Source organism: Schistocerca serialis, chromosome 7 (assembly GCF_023864345.2).
Source record: "Schistocerca serialis cubense isolate TAMUIC-IGC-003099 chromosome 7, iqSchSeri2.2, whole genome shotgun sequence".
In the NCBI taxonomy this organism is placed as follows: Eukaryota; Metazoa; Arthropoda; class Insecta; order Orthoptera; family Acrididae; genus Schistocerca; species Schistocerca serialis.
The window spans coordinates 305,731,417-305,747,324 of record NC_064644.1 but is presented as its reverse complement, the minus strand read 5'-3'; the positions used below and the strand labels follow the sequence as shown (position 1 = coordinate 305,747,324).

General features: G+C 41.4%; 1 protein-coding gene across 1 annotated transcript in view; it reads right to left on the bottom strand.

The window, feature by feature from the left end:
- Positions 1–209: 209 nt before the first annotated feature.
- The window catches only part of LOC126412294 (zwei Ig domain protein zig-8-like), an 899,595-nt gene continuing 883,896 nt past the window's right edge, over positions 210–15,908 (bottom strand). The window contains exon 6 of the mRNA XM_050081809.1: positions 210–466. Within this exon, the coding sequence (XP_049937766.1) occupies positions 357–466 (110 nt within the window). The 3' untranslated portion in view covers positions 210–356. The remainder of the gene's footprint in view (positions 467–15,908) is intronic.

Sequence of the window (15,908 nt, the reverse complement as noted above, 5' to 3'; positions counted from 1 at the left end):
ATTCCAAGTTATCTGCAGAGATTCTTTTTCTTCCCTTCTTTTTCCCTATTTGGATGAGATAGTCTATAACGATTTGTACAACAAATGGTAAACACTGACACGTAGTTCTCGGTCTCAAGAGATCCAGTAAACAGAACGGTCGCAGGCAGCAATGACCAGGATCCACTCGCCACAGGGCGACTCGCTGTACAAGTAGGGTGCGTAGCCGCGGTCCCGGACAGCCTGCAGAGCTACGCTGGTGTAGCCGACGGCAGCCGCAGACGGGCCGCTCTGGCAGCGCCACGCCGCGGCGCGGGTGAAGTGGGGAGTTCGGGTTGCCGCTAGCCACTGGCTGACCAGACCTAGGAGGTGCGGGGTCATGGGGCGAGCACCAGCAGCAGGCACAGACAGCCCGCCAGCGACAGCGCGTGCGCCGCCGGCGAGTGGTGAACCTGCCCGCCGTGCTGCATCGCCGCTGGCAGCTCCCCTGCACACCGCACAATGCAAAAAGAATGAACACCGTGACACCTTGGTCGTATCATCTAAGAACAGACGTACTGGATTTACTTATGATTTAGTTACTCGCATGTTATGTGGCCTCATCATTGGTCCATTAATAATGTGGTTTCTCTTCCAGACCATATGTATGGCCAGCATGTTAATTTTGAAATTCTGATTGCATGGATGTGATGGCTTCTGTTTTTAATGTGCGCGTGTATTGTATTTTGTGTCCACCCCGATAGCTGAGTGGCCAGCATGACGGATTGCCGTTCTACGGGCCCGGGTTCGATTCCCGGCTGGCTCGGGGATTTTCTAGGCTCGGGGACTGGGTGTTGCCTTCATCATCATTTCATCCCCATCCGGCACGCAGGTCGCCCAATGTGGCGTCGAATGTAATAAGACCTACACCACGGCGGCCGGACCTGCCCTGTAAGTGGCCTCCCGACCAATGACGCCAAACGCTCATTTCCATTTCTATTACATAGTGTATTAAACCGGGGACCTAGAAACGACGGAGAGACTTCTTTCCGCCATAACCCTCAGTGGCTCACAACTCCACAACAGAACATAACAGTCCACCCAGCCCACCGCCACCCCACACCGAGCCCAGGGTTATTGTGTGGTTCTGCCCCCAGTGGACCCCCGCCCCCGGGAACGTCTCATACCAGACGAGTGTAACCCCAGATGTTTGCGTGGTAGAGTAATTATGGTGTACGCGTACATGGAGACATTATTTATTTAGCGTTTGGCGCTACACACATGGTTTACACATATTATTACATTATGAAATTATATGATAAGATACACTATAAAATACATAAGTGAAGGGTACACATTCAATTAAATATAATAGATAAACACAATAAAAAGTAATATCACAGCAGATGTTTTGCGTTACACAAGTGTTCAAATTCTGACGTCCAAATTGGCGATCCATTCGAGGCAGGGCAGTGTGGCGTTGAAGAAGTTAGCCCGACTACCCTGGTAGGCTCTTAATTCACAGTCCTGGGCGATGCGCTGTATTGTTTGATTAGGTGCTCCGCAGTCACAGCTAGGGCTGGGAAGCTTTCCCCACTTCTGTAGATTGTGTGCACATAGTTCAAAATGGTTGAAATGGCTCTGGGCACTATGGGACTTAACTGCTGTGGTCATCAGTCCCATAGAACTTAGAACTACTTAAACTTAACTAACCCAAGGACATCACACACATCCATGCCCGAGGCAGGAATCGAACCTGCGACCGTCGTGCGGTTCCAGACTGTAGCGCCTAGAACCGCTCGGCCACACCGGCCGGCGTGCACATAGTCCATGTCCTGTTCGGATTCTGTTTAGGCTTTTTCATAGCTGTCGTGGAAGTTCAAAGCCCTTAGATTTCTCTGATGGGCAGATAAGTTCACGGTTGTTAGGGGTGTAATCTAGCTCGCCTCCGTAGAAGAAGTCCACACGTGCACCCTGGGTAACGCTAAATGAGCTAGAACGATAGCTGTCGCCAGACTTATCTTCTCTAGAGGATCTCCTGGCCTTGCGCACATGGAAGCAAGCCTGTCAGATAATGGCTCCTGCAGGAGATGCGTGACAAGAAATATCGGACCTAGCCTCCGAATTTTCCAACTAAATATTGAAGGACTAAGCAGAACCAAATGCGAAACTCTGTCTCGAATTCTCCGTGAGAGGAACATTGATGTTGTTGCTATACTAGAGTCTCATGTAACTAGTGTGGCCGATCTTAAGGCAAGAGGCAGAATACCAGGATACGAGATTTGTGCAGGGGACTGGAACGCCTTTCCGCTCGGGAAGCACAGCGTTAGACGGGGTGGCTAGCCGGGCGGGTTTGGTTTTAATGTGTTTGATAGTCCAAGGTGTGTAATGGTTACAGTCCATTTATTCATACGTATATGTAATTTTGAATGGCCGGCCAGAGTCGCCGAGCGGTTCTAGGCGCTTCAGTCTGGCAGGCTCGAATACTGCCTCCTTGAACCATAATTTTTAATTAATTTTATATTTTTGTGTTCTCTTTTGTTTAATACATACGAGCACTTTTAGAGTGGTTTGTTAGTCAGAATACTTTTCTGACACTTCATGAATAGATGACTTTGAGTTAAGCTCTACAGTCCGCTGCATCCTCCTGGGACAATTAAACAGTTGTTCTAGTGTGTTATTGTTTCATGGCAGTGCACGATATATGCATTATGCATATGTTATGATTATCCTTGGTGTCCTACATATGGTACTGCGACAGTCTGGGACATTCATTTTATGTACATGCTATAAGTATGTCCCTTAACGGTTTACACCTCAGCATTTCATATTTTGTCAAGATACATAGCTGTATTTATATTGTCATTTTGACAGCTTGCCATACTGACATTTAGCGTTTGTTGAGGGCTACTTTCTCACAGATGTGTACATGTTATCCATCCTGAACATTATCTTGAGTAAATTTCTTTTACTTCACGTCTATGGTCGCAAATTTGTTGTCATCAGACTGCCGGTTTCGGTTTATAATGACAATCTTCAGATGTTTTTTATAAAAACATGTCCTAATGTACTGAAGCCATAGGACAAGTTTTTATAAAACAGATCTGAAGGTGGTCATTACAGACCGAAATCGGTAGTCTGATGAGAAACAATTTGTGACCATAGACGTGAAGCAAAGGAAATTTATTCTATATTAGGGTCACTGTTCAATTCGCGTCCATGTCGCAACTTGTGAAATTATCTTGAGTTCTGTACATTCAGTGTATGATATGACATAGGTCATTCTCTACATTTCGCCACTTGAGACGTTTTTGGACATTTATTTTATACGTGTGGCATAAACATGCCTTTATTCGGTTTTCAGGTTAAAATTTTACTTCTCTGAAGTGATGGTGTCCTTGTGCAAGGACTACTTGCGCGTAGATACATGTTTGTTTGCTTCACTTATTTCATACACTTATCATTTCCTACACTTAGTTTTGTAATTTAGTAGGTTATTTCAGGAATGTGCAGTCAATTTATCGTCCAACTGGCCAATAAAAATCATGTAATATTTAATTAATGAAGTTAGGCCATAACGAATTTCCACTCTATACGTTGAACAAATATACTATTTATTAATACTTAATGGTGTACTGAAGTTTTTTGAGAATGGATGTATCTGTTGGTTTTATCAAATGATTCTTATTCTGTCTCTAATGTCTTTGTAGTGCGTAGATAGTAAGTTTACGATGCTATCATTACTGTTTATGCGTACAATTCTGAAGATGATGCACTGAAGCACCGAAACTAGTAGCCTGACATCTACATCTACATGTAAGTGATTACTCTGCTATTCACAATAAAGTGCCAGGCAGAGGGTTCAATGAACCACCTTCAAGCTGTCTCTCTACCGTTCCACTCTCGAACGGCGCGCGGGAAAATCGAACACTTAAATTTTTCTGTGCGAGCCCTGATTTCTCTTACTTTATCGTGGTGAACATTTCTCCCTATGTAGGTGGGGGCCAATAGAATGTTTTCTCAATCGGAGAAGAAAACTGGTGATTGAAATTTCATGAGGAGACCCTGTCGCAACGAAATCGCCTTTGTTTTAATGATTGCCACGCCAACTCACGTATCATGTCTGCGGCACAATCTCCCCTACTTCATGATAATACTTTGTACTTTTTCGATGTCATCCGTCAGTCCCATCTGATGCGGATTCCACAGCGCACAGCAATATTTCAGAATAGGGTGAACAAGTGTGGTGTAAGCAGTCTCTTTAGCAGACCTGTTGCACCTTCTAAGTGTTCTGCCAATGAATCACAGTCTTTGGTTTGCTCTACCCACAATATTATCTACGTGATCGTTCCAATTTAGGTTACTTGTAATTTTAGTCACCAAGTATTTAGCTGAATTTACAGCCTTCTTATTTGTGTAACTTATCGCGTAATCGAAATTTAGAGGATTTCTTTTAGTACTCATGTGAATAACTTTGCACTTTTCTTCATTCAGGGTCAACTGAGACTTTTCGCACCATACAGATATCTTACCTAAACCATTTTGCAATTCGTTTTGGTCATCTGATGACTTTACAAGACGGTAAATGACAGCATTATCTGCAAACAATCTGAGACGGCTACTGAGATTGTCTCGTATGTCGTTAATATAGATCAGGAACAATAGAGGGCCTATAACACTTCCTTGAGGACGCCGGATATTATTTCTGTTTTTAGGCACGCAGTTTGGTCAGAAGACGCTCCTGAGGAACCGTGTCGAAAGCCTTCTGGAAATCTAAAAATATGGAATCAATTTGACAAACAATGCCGGTGGCACTCACTACTTCATGAGCATAAAGAGCTAGTTGTCTTTCGCAAGAACGATATTTTCTGAATCCGTGCTACGTGTCAATAAATCGTTTTCTTCGAGGTACTTCATGATGTTTGAATACAGTGTATGTTCCAAAACCCTACTGCAAATCGACATTAGTGATATGGGCCTGTAATTCAACTTTCCAGTCTTTAGGTACGGATCTTTCTGTGAGCGAGCGGTTGTATATAATTGCTAAATGTGGAGCTATGGTATCAGCATACTCAGAGAGGAAACTGACTGATATACCATATAGACCGGAAGCCTTGCTTTTATTAAGTCATTTAAGCTGCTTTGCGACCCAGAGGATATCTACTTCTACGTTTATCTTGGAAGTTGTTCTTGATTAGAATTCAGGAATATTTACTTCTTCTTCTTTAGTGAAGGAGTTTCGGAGAATCGTGTTTAATAACTCTGCTTTAGTGGCACTGTCATCAATGACTTCACCGTTGTTATCGCGCAATGAAGGTATTGACTGCGTCTTGCCACTGGTATTCCTTATGTATGACCATTATGTCTTTGAGTTTTCTGCCAGATTTTGAGACAGAGTTTCGTTGTGGAAATCACTGAGAGCATCTCCCATTGAAGTAGGCGCTTTACTTCGAACTTCTGCAAAACTTTGCCAGTCTTGGGGTTTTTGCGTTCTTTTAAATTTGGCATGCTTTTTTCGCTGCTAGCAGTCTTGCTGCCCTTCTTGCAGATGTGTAAGACCTGGGGCAAGTGTTTGTTCGAGGGATCTGCCTTATAGTCTCCTTAACAGAGGTGCTACTTCAGCTGAAAATATCTGACAGATATCCAACGGTCTCAGGGAACTTCTTCAATTTTAATGATTTCAGTTATTTTTCGTTACCACTAACACCTACATCATTCGTTTTGCAGTAGTGCGTGAATTAAACTGGGAAAGTATTTCTGGATTTTCCTTTGTCATGAACTATTTCCAACCGAAGTTCATCATTTCCACTTTTGCTTTGTTACCCTTAATTCCAATTCATGTGTCAAATGCGCCTCTCGACAATAACTTTGGAGCCACTTATCCTTTACCTGTATCCAGAATATGGAGGGGTTTTGTGAGAAGCCATGCGATACGATTTTGAAGACTTCACGCAATACCTTTTTGACAGTCAAAATGCATTCATTTAGAATTTCTCTAAGTACATCCATACGTTGTGGACATCATGTGCAGTAACAGATGCTTCTTTGGAGCAGAGATAGTAGGGTCCTTCCCATCACGAACTGCTCTAATACGTAGATAACTATTCTGTGTATGGTCAACTGTTTTCTGAACTTCAACCATAGGTCTTTTACAAAGTCTGAAGTTCCTACTTCGGATATAAACGTACTTCCTTCTTTATATGTTTACTGAACATGTTTTAATAGCCCCTTGTACGGTGGTTATCATAGCTCAGTCAATGAAAAGCAAGATATTGGTTCAGTAAACGTTAGTGCTTCCATTACACTTCCTCATAACGGCTTGAGGAATCATTTAATATTATTTCATACTGTCAAACCTCTTCTCAGCAGCCCTAGACACCCGATGTTAAGTTCGGATATTGATAGCGGCAACTTCACGGCTTATGTTGCCTTTTACTTCTTGTGTGTTGATTCTTACATAGACCTTACCCTTCAAGTGACCCCCACAGGAAAAAGTTACATGTTGTTATATTCGGCAAACGTGGTGGCCATAAATGTTTGCTAAAAGTTCGTTCCTCAGTGAAGACATCAAAAGTGCCTCTTGGGGCAGTTCACGTGTAGACTTATTTGGTCTCTGAATAATTCTTCGGCAAGTATCTGCAGTAACTTCTGGGTGCGATGTGAAGGAGCTCTGTCGTTTTACATTTTGAACACTTCCTTGGAGCGCCAATTTTAGTACAGAATCTATGCTGCTCTCTATGCTTGCAGTCCTATATCCGTATGCTTGAGCCCTAAAATTTCGTGAGTTTCCTTAATCGAACCTATTTTCAGACATGCTTCCACAGTTTCAATTTCTTTTTTTTTTTTTTTTTTTTTTTCAGAGAAAGTAATTTTACAAACCACGAAGAGAAACGTCTCACTTCACAGATGAAATAAACTGAAATGCTGACTGAAGAACTATAACAATCGCTTATTTCTTAAAATTGTCCATTGTTGTAGCCAATTATTTCAAAAGTCGAAATACTGGATAGGGATTCAAAATGGTTGGGAGGGGTGGGACATGTTTGGGAGGGGGCTAATTTTAAATGCACCACCCTTTATAATTTGACTAAAAGAATTAACAGCCCAGCTGAAAAAAAAAAAATGGTTCAAATGGCTCTGAGCACTGTGGGACTTAACATCTTAGGTCATCAGTCCCCTAGAACTTAGAACTACTTAAACCTAACTAATCTAAGGACATCATACACATCCATTCCCGAGGCAGGATTCGAACCTGCGACCGTAGCAGTCCCGCGGTTCCAGACTGTAGCGCCTAGAACCGCAAGACCACCGCGGCCGGCCCAGCTGAAAAGACTTTTAACTTGCTGCAAATGAAGATTCTAACTGGATACATAGAAAAATGAAGTAACATTCCAGAACTTCTGAAAAACTGTATAACGCATAGAGACTTGAGTTTCAGTGAGGCAAGATTAAGAATAAGAAATGTAAGTTACATTTGCTTCTCGTGTATGCTGCATACGAAGCTGCATACTGAATTTTTTCAGCCGTTATTTATATATAATCAGACTCTACCCATTAATGTGACAATACTTCACCCTATTCAGAACGGTACATTTATTTTAGCAACGATAACACAGTATTTTAGAATGTATGATCTTGCCTCATGAAGTCCCAGTAAACCCCTAATTATTTTAGTCAAATTATACAGGCGATTACGCGCGCGCACACACACACACACAAACACACACACACACACACACACACACACACTCACACACACACTATTACACGCACAAAGAAACAGACGCGTTAATATACAAAAAACGTTATACGGATGTCCCTTTCCCCACAACTCTCCCCACCTATAGCGTGCCCTCTCCTCTACTTTCCCATAAAAAGAGCTGACACTGTAATTTACACGCAGCACACGCTTTTGTGAGGATAGCGTTTAATGTATGTGAACAGGATTTCGAAATAAAAACTTATGTTCTGAGGAGTTCCTTATAGACAGGGAACCGAAAATAACAAGGTGGTTTCGTTGAAATGAAGATGGCCGATTTTCGTGTATAAAATTTCGTAATCCGAACCATTTCTTCTCACTAAACTTTGCAAAAACACATTGTATGCAGTTTAGAATTTTAAAGAGTTTTCCACCAATATATGCCTAAAATATGACGACAAGCAGATAGAGGAAGTTAACTACTTGCTAATAAATTCAGCCGGGAGGAACGTACCACAAAACCGCTGAAGCGCTTAAACAAATCTCTGTTTGCAAAGTTCATGTTGTCAGGTATAAGTGACATAAAAATAAAAAACTTATCATACTTTGCTTTACTTTCATTCCAAAATGTTATACGAAATTATTTTTTGGGTAACTAATCAACCAAGAATTACTTTCCGAGTTACAATTGTATGATGACAAGAGCCTCTATCTGTGTGCATTTGCTAGTGAGCATTCATTCTGAAGTAAGCTAAATGTAATCTGGCTGCTATCTTTAGCCATGGTTTGGGATAATTCTTGTTTTGTCAACTTCATATATGACAAGAGCCGCTCGGCTTCAGCTAATCTAATGTACCATCATGTCATGTAACATGTCCCACCCCTTCAGATAAAATATCAAACAAAGGTCAATGGCTAATAAACCTTTATTTTTCCGCTGGTTGGTTGATTTTTTTAACCTCTGCAGGTTTACACACTTTCTGTTTCGTAGCCATGTTAAACATTCTCTAAAAAATATTTCATGAGGCAACTCGAATAGTAAACGGTTCTGAAAACGCACTTGACCTTTTAGCAAGAAGTAATCCTGATCTAATAACGAGCATCAAAATTGACTCAGGGATTTGTGGACACAGTGTTGTCGTAGTAAGACTGAATACCGTAACTCACAAATCTACCAAAATTAAACGAAAAACATGTTTATTCAAAAGAAGCAGATAGAAATTCGCTTGACGCTTCCCTGAAAGAGAATCTCCACTGCTCCCAAATTAACAGTGTAAGTACATACAAAACGTGGCTTGAATTCAAAGAAATAGTTCTAAAGCGGTTGAGGGATTTATTCTAAATAAATTAACGAATGACGGAGCTGATCCCCCATGGTACTCAAAACAGGTCAGAACACTGTTGCAGAAACAACGAAAAAAAGCATGCCAAATTTAAAGAAACGCAAAGTCCGCATGATTGGTGAACTATTACAGAAGCTCGAAATTTAGCGTGGGCTTCAATACGAGATGTTTATAATAGTTTCCACGTAGAAACTTTCTCTCGATACCTGGCAGAAGATCCAAAGAGACTTTTCTCATATGTTAAATATTCTAGGGGCAAGACATACTCGATGGCTTCCCTGTGCGATGTCGAAATTAGCAGGGTCGGTGGAGCAGTTTATTAGTTTAGGATTTATTCCACCTGACTACCATTATGACTAAACAGAATGCTGGAATGTGATATAACAGGAGTTGAATACTGTTATTAATGTATCGGTGCGTGTGGTTAGTCACTTGAGAGCGTTGGTGCCACATAAATCGTATGAGACCGGCCGCGCAGCGGGCGCTACGTCCACTGACGTTTGTTACGTGTCGTAAGCACCACAGAGCACGAATTATGTTTCTCGAAGATGTTAGGCTCTCAAAGATAGTCCTCCTCTCCCGCTATCGATGCTACATACTCTAAGCAATCTTGGGAATCAACAAATCTACGAAGTAACATTGTAATGAAAAATAGTGTTGTGGCAAATAAGAACTCTGGAGGGGGAGGAGATTAGTGTTTAACGTTCCATCGACAACGAGGTCATTAGAGACGGAGCGCAAGCTCGGGTTAGGGAAGGATGGGGAAGGAAATCGGCCGTGCCCTTTCAAAGGAACCGTCCCGGCATTTGCCGAAGTGATATAGGGAAATCACGGAAAACCTAAATCAGGATGGCCGGACGCGGGATTGAGCCGTCGTCCTTCCAAATAAGAACTCTGACATACCGTGATAAATAAAATATAATTCAGAGGCGCAGTGTCCTCCAATAAGGCACATGTTACAGCTGCAAGGGATTGTTATTACAGTGATGTTTGGCACCTGTAGTTAATCAGAGAGCACACAAAATGACAGAATATCGGGCTAACGTCTTCCCCGACGTGTCTTATGATGATACATCTCTCATTTATGTTCGTAAATTACCTTCACAAGGAATCAGGCCCTATCCTTCAGAACAATGCATTATACTCTAGCCCCTTCTAGAACCATCTGTCTTCTCTTTACGTACATAGAATTTAGATACCGGTTTCACTCAGAGTTAAACAATTAATTTTGCACTGCCACGCCGGACTTAATGATGCAACTACAACAAACATTCACACGCCTGAACATTACCACATTAAATTAGATTCGTGGCTTGAATTCAAAGAAATAGTTCTAAAGCGGTTGAGGGGTTAGTATACTAAATAAATTAACGAACTCGACTCTGCGGCCACCTTCCGTACAATAAAACCTGGACGATTAATCGGAAATTCACGCCAGCGCCGAGCCATGCAAGAAAACACTTACCCATTACAATGGGACGGCATCTAGATTACGATACGCAGTTCTACCGTTGTTCTAAAGTGCATCACAGTTCCATTGAGACTTCGTATCACACAATCAAAATCACTGCCTTGTATACGCTTTTACTGGCGTATTAAATTTCGGAATAACTTGTCACTACTCAACTGCTGTTCCAGACACTCGGAGCGGTGCCTGAAAAGCCATTTGTACTGTAAAAGTACTTACTGACCGAATAAAGTTAGCATTTCATCGGAGTGGTCAGATACGGATCTGTCCATCATGAAGCACCCAGAGCAATTCGCTAGAGCGAAAGCGCCAACGCCAAAACAAGTGCTCCCGTCCACTTTATTCGTACCTCCGTGTGATGTTACTCATTTTATAAACTAATGAAAGAAATGTCATGTAAGAGAGGAGATCGTTTTCTTAAGCCCTGTCCTCAATTACGTGCTTATGATCACATTTAAAATATATTTTTCATAAACTGAAGGGTTAAGAACAAGTGACACTATTTTCTCTCGACGCTGATATCTCGCAATATTGCCATCGAAGCTCTGCAGGGCGGATTTCCCTCAGCATTCACAATCCCGGGCGCTTTCTGGTACCAGAACGGTATTATTACGCTGAAATTGTTGTAGAAGGTACCAGAAGCCTATCATTTTCCCTCACAACCTGTGCGCCTTCTCACTCGAGAGTACTCAGAGCCTTCTATATCGATCATTGGAAGTGTGCCTCCCACTGCCTTCTGTATACTCTCATTACATTTACTTTGATTGATAACTACACTGTATTAATTCACGTCTCCTTACCGGTGGCGTGAATAACTTTGGTTTCAATATGTGTGTTACTATTATTAAAATTATTATTGAAGTCTTTAAATAAAATTGCAAAATAGAGTGGGTATAATTATAGAGCATTATTTAATGTAGTCACTGCAGTACAGCTGACAGTTCTGCTAGAGTAGAATTATTAAACACAGTCTTCCTAAAGTCCTTCACCAAAGAAGACGAAATAAATATATCAGAATTCGAATGAAGAACAAGTGCCAACATGAGTAATTTAGAAGTACATACCCTCGGAGTTGTGAAGGAACTTAAATAACTACTTAAAAGCAAGTCTTTCAGTCCAGACTGTACACCGATTAGCGTTCTTTGAGAGTATGCTGATGCAATAGCAGCAAGCCTAACAATCATATACAACTGGCTGCTCGATGAAAGATCCGCATCTAAAGAGTGGAAAGTTGCACAGGTAACTCCAATATTCGAGAAACACAATAAAAGTTAACACTAAATTATAGGGCCATATCATTACCACAGATATGCAGCATGATTTTGGAATGTATAGTGTGTTCTGACGTTACGAACTACAGCGATGAGAACGGTCTATTGACACATAGTCAAGACGAATTGAGAGAAGATGGTTCTTGTGAAATACAACTAGCTCTTTACTCCAATGGAATTTGATTCCGTACTTCTAGATTTCCAGAAGGCTTTTGGCACCGTATCTCACAAACGGTTTGTAATCAAATTGTGTGTTTGTAGAGGGTCATTTCAATTATACGAGTGCATTCGTGACTTCCTGTCAGAGGTGCCACAGTTCCTAGTAACTGACAGAAAGTCATCGAGTGAAGTGGAAGTGATTTCTGGCGTTTCCCAGGGTAACGCTACAAAAACGATTTAGGAGACAGTCTGAGCAGCCGTCTTAGGTTGTTTGCAGGTGACTTTACCGTGTAGTAAAGTTATCAGAAGATCAAAACTAATTGCAAAACTATTTAGGTAAGATATCTGTGGTGTGCGAAAATTGGTAGTTGACCGCAAATAACGAAAGGACTGAGGTCATCCAGATGAGTGCTAAAATTAATCGATTAAACTTTTGTTACACGACAAATTACACAAATCTAAATATCGTAAATTCAACTAAATACCTAGGAATCACAGTTACGTACAACTTCAGTTGGAAATAACACACAGAAGACGTTGAGCGGAAGGCGGACAAAAGACTGCGTTTTATTAGTCGAACACTTAAAAGAACAAACAGATCTACTAAAGAGAATGCCTACACTACGCTTGTCCGCCCTCTTTCGGAGTACAGCTGCATGGTGTGGGGTCCTTACCAGATGCTCATCGAGAAATTTCAAAGAAGGGCCCACGTTTTGTTTTATCGAAAAATAAGGGAGAGAGCGTCACAGACACGATACAAGATTTGTGGATGAACATCACTAAAGAAAGGCGTTTTTCATTGCGGCGGGATCTTCTCACAAAATTTCAATCTTCAACTTTCTCCTCTGAATGCGATAGTATTTTGTTGACGCCGACCTACATAGGAAGAAACGAACATCATAATAAAAGCAGGGAAATCAGAGCTCACACAGATAAACACAGTTTTCCTTTTTTTCCAAGCTGTTCGAGAGTGGAGTAACAGAGAATTACTGTGAAGGTAGTTCGGTGAACCCTATGTCAGGCACTTAAGTGTGATTTGCTGATCAGCCATGTAGATGTATTTATTGTGTATTGTTGTGTTTATGACGTGTTCTACATTCTAGAGAATCTATACATTATGGGTCTCTTGAAACGAAAAGGATATCTGATGTAGAATAAAAGGTCGTATTATTTACATATTATGTCAAGTTTTATCAATATGACAGTGTTCTGATGCCAGAAAATTACCGTACTAATGTAATAAAACATAATACGTAAACAGTATATGATATTTTATATCGTGAAAATGGGTATTAACCGAAATCAGTAACTGTAACATGGGGCATATAGAAATATAAGTATCATGGTTTTCGTAAAATAGTTTGGTGCTGGATCCAGAAAGGCAAAAAGGGATGCAGATGGGCACAGTAAGCGTAAAAGTACGTAGAAATTGGTGATTCGTTGCAGCACTTTACACACAATTAACGAGAAGAAGGCGAAGCATATAACGTGCTGCTAAGATACACTACGTACATTAGAAAGGTCAACACATAGAACTCAACTCATTACAAAAGTGGCCCCAGGTTTTTTAATTCGTCACGACGACTAAAGTAATTAAAAATAAAAGGAAAGTTATTGTTATGTTTGACATATAAGTAAAAACTGGAAAATATAAACAAGGAAATACTGTCGTAGATATTAGTAATAGATAAAAACTCACGTAATTACATCAATTATATTCACTTCACTTACTACAGCATGACTTTATGTTACGGATATCATAATTTGGTATTAAACACATAAACTTGTGATCGCTCAGGTTTTCTCTTCACGATTGATTAACAGTATGCTTTGTAGTTTTGGACCAAGTAGTTGATTCCATTTTGTACGCAGAGTTCATTTTATGCGCAATATTGATCAGGAGTTGAGAGTCTTGCTGTTGTATACTCGCTGCCTGGACTCCAATCAGGCTATAAACAATTCTTGGTCTCGCGTAGCTATTTAGCGCCGAGACTGATTCCCGACGCCCACTGTCCCTTTTGATGCTTTTTTGTTTCTCAGAGCTCGCGCTGATATTCTGTGAAACGAAAATCCTGTCAGCGTATTCCAGCTCTTAGTGGATGTGATGGCCGACGACATTTTAGTAAACTGAGTGACAGAACCTAAATATTATTTAAATGTAAAAACTAAAAAAATGGAAAAATGATTGGGCAGGACACACAGAAGCACACTTCTAAACACAATAAAACTTGCTTAGATACGAACATTACTAACGTAGATATAGTGATGAAAACATTAACTTGGAGCCCGATTAGTGGAACTGACAGAGGTTCAACCGAGGTGGGAAACTGCACGTGGAAAGGAATGTTACACAGGACGCAAAGATCTATGGCGCGTATGCGGGAGAAACCTGTCAGGCAGACAGCTGCTTACTCACATCCTTCACGTCCTCACTGGAAATAAATCAGCTTCAGCGTCAAATACAAGAACATAAAACTTGCCTGTGGAAGCTCACGTGTCTCACTGGCAGGAAATCGCTAGAACTGAGTCGAAAGATTCGAACGAGAATACCGCGCGTCCCAATCCGGATAGTGGTTATCGTGAAACAGGAGGCACCACGGAACTCAATGACACACGGAATAAAGTGGGTCGTGGTATTTAAATGGATTTTCGGTTCGCCATAAATAAACGCACAAAGCCTGCGTCTCGCAGCAGACGTGCTGGCGTAGCTGGGGCGGGCATTACGGACAGAGCCGGATCTCCACTCAGCCGGCCGTGCTTTAGCCCTCTGGCACCAGCAAACGCATCACCCAGTGTTGGCGAACGGAATACAGGCAGCAGGACTCACAGGAGGAGGGGGGGCTGCTTTACAGGCAAAGATATGGTATACAGCAGTTGCGCCGTATGGGTGGGTTGCCCTTCTACTACTGTCTGCAGCAGTAGGCGAATGACGACCAATTTACCGAAATTGTAAACATTGTTGACAGCGGTGAGCGTCTTTACACCACAGGCGACCATGAAGTTATTATCCGAGGGTACGAAATTAATTTTCTCCCGAATGCATTCGCAGATGGTATGCAGGCACAGGTGCAGTTCTAGGACCCAATTGCTCGATACTTAGGACTCATTTCTTCTCCCCCCCCCCTCTCGCCCCAGAAATATATTACTAGCCATCACCTTCAGTTTTAACGAGCAAGAACTTTTTAAATGTAATAACAATATTTTATTAAAATCGCATTAAATGTTTTAAAAATATGATCTGAAATACTTGCAGAGATGCTGAAACAGAGAAGAAATCTCCTTCATGAGAGAGTGTACCACTTGATACTTTCAGTTTGGGGGAGAGAAAGGATGCCGGCAGAATGGAAGCACTCAGTCATCTGCCCGATCTTCCCTATACTTAAGAAACGTGACCCAATGAGGTGCAGAAACTACAGAAGAAGTACCTTACTATGTACAGCTTGTAATATTTTGTGCATTCTGTTGCTGAAGCAGCTAACACCACGCATCATTGAGGTTTTTAGAATGGGTAAATCAATCGTAGGTCCCTTACATCTAATAAGTGTTATCAAAGAGAGGGGAATTTCCCAGAGATGTTCACTGACTTTTTGAGGACTTCTAAAAAGCACATTATAGTGTGAAATGACTAGTACTATGGTAGGGTCTGGAAAGGGTACAAGTTCCCAAAATATTGTTGAAAATAACACAAACACATATACAAAGGACAATACCCACGAAGAAAGTAAATGGACAGATGTCCGAGGTGATGTCCTATTCTGTGCAAGGCTTTACATCTCAGAGTAGCAACAGCAACCAACTTCCTTAAATACTTGCTAGATTACACCAACCTCTGTCTTCTCCTACAGTTATTACACTTCACAACTCCCCCTAGTACCACGGAAGTTATCCCCTGATGTCTTAAACGATGTCCTGCTATCCTTTCCCCTCTTCTTGTGAGTGGTTTCCATATATTCCTTTCCTCGGCAATTCTACGGAGAACCTCCCCATTCCTTGCCTTACCAGTCCACCTA